Below are 15963 nucleotides of genomic sequence, written 5' to 3'. Positions count from 1 at the left end.
TGACTTTTCGGTTACGACGCACGACCGCGTGCACCATAGCAAACTGTTTTACACACTACATACAGCAATTAGCATCCGCGACAAACATGCATCTTCTTAGATGGTCCTGCAGGAACACGGAAAACGTTTCCCTGCCCACCAACACTTCTTATTCCCCTACCGGCGTCCACCGCATCCACGACAAACATGTGTCTTCTTAGATGGTCCTGCAGGAACACAGAAGACATTTCCCTGCCCACCAACACTCCTTTTTCCCCGGCCCGCGTCTACAACGAAGACTCGCTACACCTTAATGAACAAGTGCTGAAACTTATCCCTACCGATGAAGTAACTTTCACCAGCGTGGCCTCATTCATCACAGACGATCCCGCTTTCAGTCACAGACAATTGTATGTTGCTCTCTCCAGAGGTCTATCTTTTCATTCACTCACAGTGGTATCCACAAACCCACCCCATTTGGACAACTGTGTCGTTCAGGAAGTGTTCACCCATCAATACATAAAATTATGTGGCGTATGCTACACCGCGGGTTGGCTAGCGTGTCATACGCTCACACTGATTACGTCCCTGCCCTTTGTACACATCCCCTACCCCCCCGGTACTACCATGGTCGGGTGACTTGGTGGATTATATATAAAAAAGCAGCCAAAACTGCAAACAACAATGAAAAGTCTACGTGACTCACAGGTGCATGTGGGCTATGCAAAGAGAAAAACGACTCAGGTGACGAGTTGGGGGTGGGCACATGAGCAGGCAGTGCATACTGAATGAGAAATCAGCAGACTAGCATGACGGAGGGGGCGGAATGGGCGTCCTTCCCCTCTCCTCCCGTTCCCCCCTCCGCGCCCGAGCACCGTCCACCCCAATCCCTCGCTCTGGGAGGAGAAGGCGTGCGGTCCGCCAGTTTTCAGTCACGGACAATTGTATGTTGGTTCGTTCCATGCATTGTTACAATGTTACTTTTCTTGGTGATTTATTACATTACCGATTTTTCAAAGGTTAATTTTCTCCCTGTGCTTAAAAATCATTAAAAAAGTGGCCTGATTCTGTGGCGTATGGTACGCCGCCGGTTGGCTAGTATGAATTAATTCTCATTCTACAAGTTTATAAGTTGTAAGTTTATATGTTTCAAGTCTATACCTGAAATAGTATCTTTTAATACACACTCTTTATCACACAAATGACACCTTACATAATATCAAGTGAAATATTACTTTTAGGAATACTATGAAAAACACACTGACAGAAACTTGCATGTCTTTACCTGGTTGCTGAACTTTCTCGGTTAGAAGTCTCAGGACTGCCAAAGCTGCCAGGGCTAGCTACTGTGTCTGCTCTCCTGCGGAAGGACTGTCGGCTCTGGACCTGTCGTAGTACACTGCTCTTCAGCTCCAGCAGGGTCGACATGCTCATTTGTCACCTGGGGTGGGAAGGACGGAAAATGAGCATAGTGATTGGAACTTCGCCAGCAGTTTCTTCCTGAAAATATACAGTACATGACCTATTCAGAGTAGAGACGCATATCTCAAATAAGCAAATCATCCTTTGGTCTGAAATAAGGTGTTGATTTGTTGCAGCAGTAAACATAACAGACAAGGTTTTATAATCAAAAACCACTGCATGAAAAACACATTTGAAAGTTCTCAGTTTGGAGACACAACTGCTGAAGAAACCAACCAATTTCCACATTCCTAGAATTGTTCTTTAAAGATAACTTCGGCAGGGTTGAATATTTTCTGGCCCTAACTTCAACCTGTTGCCTGACTTCTCTAGTTCTTTGTCCCTTTATCTTCAACATTTTCCAGTTCCTCCACAAATCTCTGAATCCCATATCATATCCAGGCTATACAGCGGATAGGTTTTCTTCTGACCTTCTTTTATATTCTATCAGAGTGAAAATAGCCTTTATGTTATTTTCTTCTATTCCAGTTTACCTTAGTTATCTTTATAACCATAAGACAGAAACATTTTATATTGTCTGAATTTGTAGAATGGGACAGAATAAAAAAAAATATTTACGGAAGCAAAATCTTCAAATTACAATATAGCACTTATTTAATGGGCACACTGACTGACCCTTGTTGTCTGCATTATGTGGAGACTATAAAAATTCTGTTTCGACACAAAAGGGAAAAAAACATATTGAAACAGTCTGAATGGAGATATTATGGAAAGCTTGTTTGTCTTTCTGAATGCTCTAAGAGAGTTACAAGTGACCTTCATTTCATCAATAGAAAATCAGAGTCTCCTATTTGGTTCCGTCTGTTCTTTTATTTATTTATATTTACCTTCAGCAGTATTGGAAAGGCTCATACCAGGGTGCTGTGACATTTCAAAATATGGACACACATTTTAACATTGTATTACTTTGCCTTTAAGTAGATCTATCAATATATATGGCTTCCAATGTGCTAAGGCCATTTAAATGCAGAATAAAATAATTACACAATTAAGCCCAGCTGTTAATTGATTAAAGAAATATGGTTTCTGTGGAGACAGGAAGGAGAAAAAATTTAATGGTCCATTCAAAAATGAGAAGAGAGGAAAAAGCTTTACACAACAGGAGATATGCAGTAAAAGATGGGGAAATGGTAAATATTCACAGTGTGGTCTCCATTTATGCCACCAACCAATACTGCTTGGATTTTACAGTTTACAAAGCTTCTCTCTTTTGAGGTCGTAAGAGGAATAAGGCGAAGTGCTGTGTGCAGCATATCCAATCCTTGAAAACATGAATTTCAGACTGTTATTGCTGCTTTATACATGATTCTAAATATCTCTCACCTGTACCACTCTGTTCTTGTTTAGTGTAACAATTTGCACCCACCCTAAATACTGTTTTCATAATTTAAAACACATCTATTATATCACTGCGTACTATCCCTTCCCTTAAACTAATCTTTTTGTTTTGTTTGCTTGCTTATTTGCTTTCAGAAAACTCACACTCTTCATTCATTTCATTAGGCTACTAGTTTTTTTGTGGAATTTTAAGGCTATTATTGAGGACTGATCATTTATGTTAGGTAGAATGCCTAGAGGAGGCTGGGTGGTCTCGTGGCCTGGAACCTCTGCAGATTTTATTTTTTTTGTTTTTTCTGTCATCCCTGGCCATCGGACCTTACTTTTAACTATGTTAATGAGTGTTCCCTTATTTTAATACTTATTTATTTTCTTTTTTCTCTTTCTTCATCATGTAAAGCACTTTGAGCTGCATTATTTGCATTAAAATGTGCTATATAAATAAATGTTGTTATTATGGCCTTCTTTTAATGTGGCAACCTTAAAAGCATACTTTATTCCAGATTTGGACTCTCCAGTACATTAAAAGCATAAGTTCTCTTGGCTTGTTCTAAACACAACAGAACACATGACACAATGTCTGTTTTCCTTCATAATCACTTCTGGACACTATTCACTTACTGATAATGAGGTTTAGTAGGACTCCCAAGTTAACCGCTGATGACTTGACTTTGTACCCTTCATGTGTAATTTATTGTTTGGTTATTTTCATAGTAATCTATTCTTTGCATATGCAATTTATGTTTACGTTGCAAATAAAATTAATTACTACTAGTTCTTAATACTGCGGTGGGTTGGCACCCTGCCCAGGATTGGTTCCCTGCCTTGTGCCCTGTGTTGGCTGGGATTGGCTCCAGCAGACCCCCGTGACCCTGTGTTCGGATTCATCGGGTTAGAAAATGGATGGATGGATGGATAGTTCTTAATAAAAGGACTACCATAAAAGGGACTATAAAAGATTATGACTAATAAGTTGTCATGCACAGATGTTTTAGCGTAGTATATGTAAAGAAGTATAGAGAACTAGTTCACAAACAAAGGATGTGTGCACATAAATATACAGGGATTGAATTTTGGCATTGAATTAAGGGCATCATGCCTATGATTTAAAAACCTAAGATAGTTAAACTTAATAAAGTGGGTAAATTATGCTGTACTTGAAAGGTAAAATAAGCCTTTCATTATTGCAGCTTTCATCTCATTATAGATTTAGTTGAAAAATAAAAACGCATCATTTGTGTATGCTTCAAGAGCTCATTAATATGTTATCCTCCTACTATTATTCATATGACTACAGTTGTCCATCCAATCATCCATCCATTTCAATTAACATATCCAGTTCAGGGTTGCTAGGAGCCAGTGCATCTACAGTATACTGCGTATGACACAGGATCCAGCCTTAGACAGGACACAACCCTGGCACACACACACACACCTATGTCTAGAAAAGTAACAAAATGAGATGCTCTGTATGTTCATTCCAAAATAGAATTTCTTTACTTGGGGTTTAATAGCTTCCACATTTGGCTAGACATTCATATGGCTCAGTTTATAATGCTTAGAAGTAAAAGTAAAATCTCTCCAGTGGTAACATGTAATGTGTTAAATTAAAGTGTATGTGTATAATTACGGAGACTGCATTTAGCAGGACTCCTAAAACAACATACTTCACTGCTGAAAACGAATCAGCTTAATCTATCATTCATTGGATTTTTGAAGGCAAATACATTTTTAATAGTGTAACAAATAAAATGTGATTCACCTACTGAAAACACATAATACACATATTTGAATGGCAATGGGAGTGAAAGGGATGCCATCTCGTTACTAGAGACCAAACTTCAGAGAATACATTTTTCACATGCCCTTGTTAAGATAAATCAGGTTGTCCATGATCATCATATCATTCTGTAAAAATTCTTTGTTAAAAACTCCCCTAAACCAAAAAAATCCTTCACATTTCTTGGTGCAATGAAAGGAATCATCCCTTCTCTTTCACACATGAAATTTATACCCTTTGTGATAAGACAGCCCCTGGGCACAGACAGACGCTGGATGTCCAAAAACACACACTGTTTATTCTCACAAAATGTCCTCCACACAACACAGTGCACCAATCCGCCCAAACACAGTCCCTTCTTTCCTTTACTCACCATATTCTTTTCCTTTACTCCACTCTCTTCTTCCCAAACCAAGGAGCCTAGGAGCCCCAACAGGGATGAGCTCCAGTGTTCCACCATTGTGGCCCCGATGCAACTCAGGGGGGCTGCCACCAAATTTTCCGGGGGATGTAGTGTGCATCCAATGGCTGCTCCCCTGGATCCAGTATTAAAGGGGCATCCCAGCTGGGCATGGGTCCCAGCCGTCTGCCACACTTTATATATGTAGCAAAAATAATAATAATAATAATAAAACGTTTATGTCAGAGTCTTGTTTATACATTACAGGTCAGCATTTAACACTGTTGCAACCATTAAAGCTTACCACCAAACCTTTCAATTTAGGACTTAATGCTACACTCTGCAAGTAGATTTTGGACTTCCTAACCAACACACCACAGCATGTGCAGTTTGGTGTATCACATCCTTAATGCCGAACTTCAACACAGAGCAGTGTGCTGAGCTGCCTTCTATAGTCCTTGTTCACCTTTGACAGTGTGATTATACACAAAATCCAACTTCATCATTAAGTTTGCTGATGACACCACCATCACAGGCCTGATCAAAAGGATGATGTCTACCTTCTGACTCAGTGTTGTCAATAATCTCATCCTTAATGTCAGAAAAGCCAGGAAACTTGTCTTAGACTTCAAAAGTCAGAAGGAAGACCACATTGACATCTACAGTGGATGAGATACTGTTGAAAGAGTGAGCAGCTTAAATTTTCTTGGAGTGGCTAGTGATGAATTGAAATGGGCATAACACATTTTACCTTTGTGCTCACTAGCACCACTACTCCGTTAGATGTTTGAGGAAAACTTGCATTTCTCTGTCTGTTCTTACAAACGTCTACACAACAGAGTCCATTGTTACTAGCTGCATTACATCCTGGTACAGCTTTTGCTTGGCTCATGATTATAAGCACTACAGAGGGTGGTGAAGGCAGAACAGAATATTACTAGTATCAAGCTGCCTTCTGTTCAGGCCATATACAACACACACTGCCTAAGAAAGGCAAACGGGATTATTAAAGACCTCAGCAATCCTGCTTGGCTGTCTTTCCTACTACTCTTTTCTGGAAAATGTTGCAGGGCCATGGGCACTCAAATCAGTATATTCTGAGGCAGTTTATAGTTTTAAATAGACAATATTGTCACATATAAAGAGTCCAGTGAAATTGTTACTTGCCGGTGCTAATAAACATGCAGCACGTCACCACCCTCACATTCTATGCTTTAATTTCTGAGTACACTTAGATATTAAACTATGTAAATTTCAATAAAAACTGGAAAAACAGACTCGTTCTAAAACCTTTGACCATTTTAGCAATGGTTTCCTTACTGCCACATGACCTGTCAAATCCAAAGATCAAAGACTTCTCTTCACATTTGAAAGTAAGGCTTCCTAACTTTAACCACTATTAAGCTGTGCCTGAAGCAGTTGTCCTTTGAGGTCCCCATCATGAAAACAGTTGACTCTCAGAAACGTTTCCTCTGATTCTGTTGTGGCTTTGGGTATGGCACACCTGTTCCTGTCAGTGTTTCCAAGTTTTTTTAAATTGTGCAGGAATCTATACCGTACTTATTGAGACCTTGTCTTTCTTTGTAATTTCCCTAAAGGAAAGACCTACGCTTTTAAGGGTTATAATGGTCTGTCTGTCATCGTTTTGTAATTGCCTTTTCTTGTCATTATAATAGCAATATACTACTTCCTAGAGTGCAATATTGTCCAAATAATGTGTCAGAGGATGTAGCAACACAGTTTGTTCTAACATTGCTTTTATACAGATACAGGGTTTGTTAAGTGATCAACAACAGTTGGAACTCCTATAGGAATTATTTGCATTAGCTTTCAAGAATGAATTAATCTGTATTACTGCATAAAGGTTGCAGGTTGTTAAACCCATTACCTATTTTCTGAAAAAGACATTTTGTAAAACATTATTTTTCAGTTTTTGGTATCCTAAACCTTTTTTCTAACCTTTAGCAGTTTACCACTTACCTTTGTACCATTTCATTTTATTAATTAGAGTTGACCTGCTTTAATAAAAAGTGGAAAAATTGGGGTGCTCTAAAACTTTTAAGATGTACAGTATATGTAATACAGTAGAACCTCGGTTTGCGAGTAACTTGGTTTATGAGTGTTTTGCAAGACGAGCTAAAATTTTTAATAAATTTTGATTTGGTAAACAAGTGAGGTCTTGCAATACAAGTAGTACGTATACGCTTTGTCTGCTGAGTGTCATGTGATCACAACTGAGCTGATGGTTCTTCTCTCTCTCTCTCGCTGCGGGATTGTGGGCAATCGTCTCCTATTCTCCGTCTGAGTCGGCGTGCCACACTCATATAATCAACATCCATACGAACGTATACTGTTTACTACAGCATTGTGACTCTCTGTGTGTGTGTGTGTGTGCGCACGTGCTGTGACATGCGAGTCCCCATCTTGCACCCCAAAACACGCAGCTGAGTCTTAGTACTTTAGCAACACCAGCTTTATTCAGCTTGAAACAGCAACAGCACGGTTATTTATTATAGCGGGATCTGCCACTCACCAATACACAGACACAACAGTCAGGCAGGGTCGTGGCCAAGTAGTACTGTGCCCTGCGCATTTATAATGTTCTTTGTTCCTTGTATCACCCATCGACGGCAGGCACTTATAGCATGTCCGCGATCTTTTCGGATTCACTTTTACGGCGAACTGCTACAGCGCTGGGAGACTGCGATTGCTTTGGGACGCTCTTCCGCGTGTTGTCGCGTTGGGTGAAATCCCACAAGAGTTTAGAAACTCACTCACACCAGCCATGATTCTTTTCAAAGGTAAAGTGCAGGTTAATTTGTTTTATGTATTTTTACTTTATATTTTGTATTAATCATTTTTATATGAATCAGGGTTGTTTTGGGTTGTGGAACGAATCATCTGAGTTTCCATAATTTCTTATGGGGTAATTCACTTTGATATACGAGTGCTTTGGACTGCGAGCACGTTTCCGGAACGAATTATGCTCGCAAACCGAGGTTCCACTATATATATTGTTCTGATTAGACATGAAAGTATGACAATGCAATAGACCTCCAAAATCCACCTTGATGAATATACATCCATGTCTCAACTGCATGCTAATAAAGCTGATAAGGAATTTTCAAATTCTGAAGAAAATCCAATTAAAAGTTCAAATCTATTGATATTACTGGGCACAAAATTATACACATCCATGTATACAGTGAATTTTAAAGGTTTTCTTTTTTAAATTCAGACTGCTAAATTATCATAATTGCAAGCTTCTCTAGAATAACTAAACAAAGTTATTAAAGTTATTTAATTAAATGAAGTAAATGTTTAATCACATGACAGCATTCCATTATTGCAAAAAACAGCAAGTTAAAAAAATATTAAGTATTTGCATGAATTGCCAGCCAATGTGAAGGTTGCAACTGTGACATCTAGATTATAATACACAAAAATTGATACTGTGAAGAACTATAACATTACTCTTGGGAACAATATACTGTAATGCAAAAATGAACTCTCCATGTTTTAACAATAGCTGAAAGATTTCCTAAACTGGAATACTCAAGACTAAAGTGAGAGCAAATAGTACAAGGTAGATGCACTGAAAGGTGTAAGAAAGCTCTTGATCTGGCCTGCTTTTAACATTATTCCAATAGATGAAAAGAGAAATACTGTAAGCTTTTGTACCATTCAGAAAATATGACAATAATTAAATCTGAAGGTTTTATGTAAAATTCCTCCCAAAATTATTTTTTGATTAAAACAGCATAGACTGAAAAATCTGATCCAAAATTAAAAGAAAAAAAAAGAGATTTTACCTTAAATTTATGTGATGAAACTGTCTACTGTCTTTTATGACTTATTTCAACCAAACTAGTGAAAAACTCAATTACTGTACTTGCATCAGCCTTACTTTATGTCATGTGTTTAATTTTTATTGTTTCTCAAGCCGTAAACTGGCCTCTATCAAATCCATATTGAAAAAATCAATTGTTGAACTGAATACATAATTAAATATCAATTTGAAACATGGCTTGGAAAAAAAATGCCTAGCAATTTTAGGCTTTAAATACTACACACTATTTGTAAAGTTTTAGTTTAGCATTAATGCTGGTCATAAAACAGAAATATCCTTAACTTGTGTTGTCAACAACATTTTACAGTCTTTAGATACAATGCACTAAATGTTTTTAATGATCTGCCTGCTAGTGTAATAGACACTCCATTATTCATAGCATTAAATCCAAGTGGTAGAGTCAGTATTTAGTCATATATTGCTGATTAAGCTGTTTGGAATATAAAAGGTCTTAGTTATGCTTCTTATAACTATTATAATAACAATAATAACTATATGATAGATAGATAGATAGATAGATAGATAGATAGATAGATAGATAGATAGATAGATAGATAGATAGATAGATAGATAGATAGATAGATAGATAGATAGATAGATAGATAGATAGATAAAACCACTTGTCTGATTGTCTAATTCCACTTTTAGAGAGGGGGAACACCACCAGAAAGAACAGTGATGTCCCTTCTGGAACTTTGTTCTTGTCTTCTTACTGAAGCTCGGCTTAGTAAATCTTACACTATTCCTTTAATCGAGGGAGCACCACATTGTTTTACATTTTGAATAAACCAAGTTGTTATACCGGTAGTAGTCTACAAACCATTGGGTTCTTTTTATTTTTTATGACTGATTTAGCTATTAATTATGATCATGTATTGCTGAGAGTATTTTAATATCTACATAGATGTGGAGAATGACACTTTGCATAAATGTTTTACTCATCTGCTAAACACAGTAGGGTGTCAATGATTTGACTCATTGTTATAATCACAGATTAGATTGAATTATTACTTATAGAGTTGCGATTAAAAATGTAAATATTACTTCATTAAATTAAGTTATCCCTAATCACTACGTAACTATGTCTGATTTGTTTTTCCCTTACCAATCTAATTGCAGATAAAAACAAGAACAGTGCAACATCTAGATTTTGATTGCATCAAAATTTGTAGATATTTTTAGAAGCTCAAGCATTATTGTAGAAAACTATATTGATCAGAGCGGCACGGTGGCGCAGTGGGTAGCACTGCTGCCTCGCAGTTGGGAGACCTGGGGACCTGGGTTCGCTTCCCGGGTCATCCCTGTGTGGAGTTTGCATGTTCTCCCTGTGTCTGCGTGGGTTTCCTCCGGGCGCTCCGGTTTCCTCCCACAGTCCAAAGACATGCAGGTTAGGTGGATTGGCGATTCTAAATTGGCCCTAGTGTGTGCTTGGTGTGTGGGTGTGTTTGTGTGTCCTGCGGTGGGTTGGCACCCTGCCCGGGATTGGTTCCTGCCTTGTGCCCTGTGTTGGCTGGGATTGGCTCCCGCAGACCCCTGTGTTCAGATTCAGCGGGTTGGAAAATGGATGGATGGATGGATATTGATCAGATAACACCTAATTATAATGTGAATTTCAAAGGAGCTTTGAATAGACTAGCTGCCTTTAAAAGAGAAGTGATTGAAGAACATAGAAACTCACCTTGGTTTAATGAACCTAAGTTCTCAGGTACAATACTTGCATGGTTTAGTTTCAGTATATACAGACATGTGCTGACAGTACTCTGTCATTATATTCAGAAATTAAATATGGTGTCCCCCAGGGCTCAGTACTTAGACCTTTACTGTTTTCACTTTATATGCTTCAATTAAGAACTAGCATTGCAAAACATTAATTTTCACTTGTATGAAGATGATACCCACCTATACCACCTATAACTTTCTTTAAGACTAAAAGATATTTCACCAATAGAATTCTTGTTTAATTGCATCAGTGAATTAAACAAGTGGATGGAGGAGAATTACTTGTCTGTGAATACAGCAAGAACAGTAATGTTACCTATTGGGGGCATTTATGCACACCATAACAACATTCTGTTACATTTATCACAGTTTCCATTAGTTTTACTGAATCAGCACACAATTTAGGTTTTATCTTTGACACCAGAATGCCTTTAAAACACCCATTACAAAACTTTCTAAAGCCTGTTTTTTCTACCTTAAAAATACAGAAAATTAAGACTGTTTCTAAATATAGAAGGTACTGAGAAATTAATTCATGCATTTATTTTTATTAGGATTTACTAGTGTAATGTGTTATATACAAGCTGTTCAATTCATTATATATGCAGCTCCTAGTTAATTCAAAATGCAATACAAGAATCATTACAATTATTAGAAAGTGTGACCATATAACTAGTTCTGAAATCTTTACACTGGTTTCCAGTTAAACTTGGGCCTGCTTTCACAATCCTCCTTCCTAATCAATAAAGTTTTAAATGGCCAAGGCCCTGCCTACTTATCTGAACTTAACCATTAGCTACAAATCATGCCAATCATTAAGATCTCAAGGTGCTGGTATACTAAAGCTTCCAAGTATTAACAGGTTAACAGTGGGAGGTCGAGCTTTTAGCTACAAGGCCTCAAAGTGGTGGAACAATTTTATGTTTATATAAGAGTTGCCCCTTCAGCCTCAGCTTTTATATCCTGGCTGAAGACTCACTTATTTAGTCTAGCATACCCTGATTAGAGCCCTGTTTGTTTGTCATGTATACAACAATATAAGTAATGCAATAAATACAAACTGTTCTGTTTCTCTTATAATGTATCCTGCTGTAACACTTGGTGTCACTCTTCTATGTCCTGGCTGTTTTACTGCCCATGGAAAGGAGGGGATGGGCAGCCAGGTGGCATAGCCTTTCAGGACTCTGACTGTGTCTGACTCTGTCCTTGACTTTGTTATAGATTACTGTTGACACTCCAGATATTAGTTTTCTCTAGGAATGCTGCTGACTGTTTTTGCTTTCTTCTCCTCTGTTGTCAACTGGCTATAGTTCAACAATTAATTAACTGACCAATATTGTTGGCCTTCATTTATATTATTGCTCAGTTTTGAAGCACTTTCTTTACTGTCTGTTTAAACAAATCTGTGTCTTTATGTGTAGTCATTATACAACTAGTAATTTGTAAAGTTTGTAATTGTAATTGTAACTCTACTATTCTGTACTGTTCTATAGAACACAGAGGCTTCCACAATTCTTAAACAACCATGACTCTTCATAGTACTATCTTCTCAGCCAAACTGAGCAATTAGGAGAAAAGGGCCATTGTACAAGAAGTGAATAAGGAATCTGATGGTCACTCTGACTGAGCTCCAGTGAACCTGTGAGGAAATGGGAGAGACTTTCAGAAAGACAATCATCACTGCAGCACTAACAATCTGGGATTTACAGCAGAGTGGCTCGACAGAAGCTTTTACTCAGTAAAAGACACATGAAATCCTGTTTGGAGTTTGCAAAAAAGGCACTCTAAAAGACTCTGAATCTGAAATCAAGATCAAGTCTTTGGCTTCAATTCTAAGTGTCATATCTGGAGAAAACCCAGCACCTCATCACCTATGCAATACCATCCCAACAGTGAAGAATGTTGGTGGCAACTTAATGCTGTGGATTTATTTTTCAGCCGCATAAACTGGGAAACCAGTCAAGGTTGGGAAAAAGCTGAAGAGAGCAAAGTACAGATTTCTCTAATGAAAAACTGCTTCAGAGTGTTCTGGACCTGAGAATGGGCTGAAGGTTTACCTTCCAATAGGACAATGACCCTAGGCACAAAACCACACAGGAGTGGCTTAGTGACAACTGTGTTAATGCCCTTGAGTGGCAAAGGTACAGCCCAGACTTAAACCTACTCAAACATCTCTGGAGAGATGTGAAAACAGCTGTACACTGACTGTGTTCATCAAACCTGACAGAACTTGAAAGGATCTACAGAGAAGAATGACACAAAATACCCAGATCCAGGTGTGCAAAGCTTGTCATACACAACAAGACTCCAGACTGGAATTACAGGTGTTTCAGCTAAAGTCTGAGTAAAAGGTCTTGATATGTACCGTGCATTCGGAAAGTATTCACAGCGCATCACTTTTTCCACATTTTGTTATGTTACAGCCTTATTCCAAAATGGATTAAATTCATTTTTTTCCTAAGAATTCTACACACAACACCCCATAATGACAACGTGAAAAAAGTTTACTTGAGGTTTTTGCAAATTTATTAAAAATAAAAAAATTGAGAAAGCACATGTACATAAGTATTCACAACCTTTGCCATGAAGCTCAAAATTGAGCTCAGGTGCATCCTGTTTCCCCTGATCATCCTTGAGATGTTTCTGTAGCTTAATTGGAGTCCACCTGTGGTAAATTCAGTTGATTGGACATGATTTGGAAAGGCACACAACTGTCTATATAAGGTCCCACAGTTGACAGTTCATGTCAGAGCACAAACCAAGCATGAAGTCAAAGGAATTGTCTGTAGACCTCCGAGACTGGATTGTCTCGAGGCACAAATCTGGGGAAGGTTACAGAAAAATTTCTGCTGCTTTGAAGGTCCCAATGAGCACAGTGGCCTCCATCATCCGTAAGTGGAAGAAGTTCGAAACCACCAGGACTCTTAATAGAGCTGGCCGGCCATCTAAAAACTGAACGATCGGGGGAGAAGGGCCTTAGTCAGGGACGTGACCAATAACCTGATGGTCACTCTGTCAGAGCTCCAGAGGTCCTCTGTGGAGAGAGGAGAACCTTCCAGAAGGACAACCATCTCTGCAGCAATCCACCAATCAGGCCTGTATGGTAGAGTGGCCAGACGGAAGCCACTCCTTAGTAAAAGGCTCATGGCAGCCCACCTGGAGTTTGACAAAAGGCACCTGAAGGACTCTCAGACCATGAGAAAGAAAATTCTCTGGTGTGATGAGACAAAGATTTAACTCTTTGGTGTGAATGCCAGGCGTCACGTTTGGAGGAAACCAGGCACCGCTCATCACCAGGCCAATACCATCCCTACAGTGAAGCATGGTGGTGGCAGCATCATGCTGTGGGGATGTTTTTCAGCGGCAGGGACTGGGAGACTAGTCAGGATAAAGGGAAAGATGACTGCAGCAATGTACAGAGATATCCTGGATGAAAACCTGCTCCATAGCGCTCTTGACCTCAGACTGGGGCGACGGTTCATCTTTCAGCAGGACAACGACCCTAAGCACACAGCCAAGATATCAAAGGAGTGGCTTCAGGACAACTCTGTGAATGTCCTTGAGTGGCCCAGCCAGAGCCCAGACTTGAATCCGATTGAACATCTCTGGAGAGATCTTAAAATGGCTGTGCACCGACGCTTCCCATCCAACCTGATGGAGCTTGAGAGGTGCTGCAAAGAGGAATGGGCGAAACTGGCCAAGGATAGGTGTGCCAAGCTTGTGGCATCATATTCAAAAAGACTTGAGGCTGTAATTGCTGCCAAAGGTGCATCGACAAAGTATTGAGCAAAGGCTGTGAATACTTATGTACATGTGATTTCTCCGTTTTTTTATTTTTAATAAATTTGCAAAAACCTCAAGTAAACTTTTTTCACATTGTCATTATGGGGTGTTGTGTGTAGAATTCTGAGGAAAAAAATGAATTTAATCCATTTTGGAATAAGGCTGTAACATAACAAAATGTGGAAAAAGTGATGTGCTGTGAATACTTTCCGGATGCACTGTATGCCCACTAGTGGGGAAACTGTCAAACCCAGCTAGTAAGAAAGGCAAGCCCTTGTGTACTAGCTGGGCTTGGGTTGTTTTCCAAAAATACCCTGCGGCACAAAAAGCTCCATGGAGCACAAAATGCAAATGAGTTGCTTAAGTAGTAAGGCAATCCAACACGAATCAAAGTCCTCATACAGAATTAAAAAGACAAAGTCAAAAACAGAGCACAAGTACAAAAATCCAGAAAAATCATAAAAACACAAGAATAACTAGCCACACTATGAGCGCATTCAGAATGAACAGCAAGGAACTGTGGGTTTCCCCCACATTTACAGAGCTGAGGGCAGTTCCTTGCAGTGATGGGGAGATGGCCCAGCCTCTTGTGGAGTCACCCACAAAACACTACCAACATAACATGCATTGGTTATAAAGAAAATAATTAACAAGAGTAACATTAACTTAAATAAATAACTCAAAAAATAACAAAAAGGACAAGAAACAAAGGTTAGAACCCCAGCCAGAATACAACAGTGTCAGTGTGGCATTTCATTTTATTTCCTGCTTTTGCTATGACATTCTGGGGTACTACGTGTTGCTTGATGAGAGATTTATTAATTTAAATGATTTTAGCAACATTACAAAATGAGAAAAAATGTAATGGGTATGAATATATTGTATTGATATTCCATTTCATTTTGCTAATAAATGCTTTCCATATTTAGCATTTTTCCCCAATTTAGTACTTTACTGGATGCTGTAGAAGCTCTTGTCTGAACAAGACCATAACTTTTTAGGCTATGTCCACATTGTTGCTAAAACTCTGTTTCAATTTTTACCTCTTATCTCATTTTTCTCCATTTGACTGCTTAAATTAAATTTCAAGTGATCCAAATATATGTGAATGTATAAACATATCTTTTCTAAATGTGTCCCAAACATTCAAAATGAATAAAAGCAATTCTGTCGACAGATGCAACCTAATAGACAGATCCTGGTTGCTCTCTATTTTACATTAGGACATTAAAACATTAGAACAATCTAGATGAGAAGAGGCCATTTAGCCCAACATAGTTCGGCAGTCCTATCCACTTATTTCTTCTAAACAAACATCAAATTGAGTCTTGAAAGTCCCTAAAGTCCTACTGTCTACCAGACTATTTGGTAGGTTATTTCAAGTGTCTATCATTCTTTGTGTAAAGAAAAACTTCCTAATGTTTGTGTGAAATTTACCTTTAACAAGTTTCCAACTGTGTCCCCGTGTTCTTGATGAACTCATTTTAAAATAACAGTCTCAGTCCACTGTACTAATTCCCTTCATAATTTTAAACACTTCAATCATGTTACCTCTTAATTTTCTTTTGTTTAAACTGTGTAGGCACAACTCTTTTAATCTTTCCTCATAACTCAACCCCTGTAGCCCTGGAA

The 15963-nt window shown here is 38.5% G+C and overlaps 1 protein-coding gene across 2 annotated transcripts in view; it reads right to left on the bottom strand.

Annotated features, from left to right (window-relative positions):
* Window positions 1–15963, bottom strand: part of baiap3 (BAI1 associated protein 3) — a 163590-nt gene that overhangs the window by 107804 nt on the left and 39823 nt on the right. For both annotated transcript variants that reach the window (XM_028814468.2, XM_051933963.1), the window contains exon 2: window positions 1265–1420. In XM_028814468.2, coding sequence (XP_028670301.2) covers window positions 1265–1413 — 149 coding nt within the window. In that variant the 5' untranslated portion in view covers window positions 1414–1420. The remainder of the gene's footprint in view (window positions 1–1264; window positions 1421–15963) is intronic.

This window comes from Erpetoichthys calabaricus, chromosome 11, assembly GCF_900747795.2.
Source record: "Erpetoichthys calabaricus chromosome 11, fErpCal1.3, whole genome shotgun sequence".
Taxonomy (NCBI): domain Eukaryota; kingdom Metazoa; phylum Chordata; class Cladistia; order Polypteriformes; family Polypteridae; genus Erpetoichthys; species Erpetoichthys calabaricus.
This window is presented reverse-complemented; position numbering and strand designations above follow the sequence as displayed.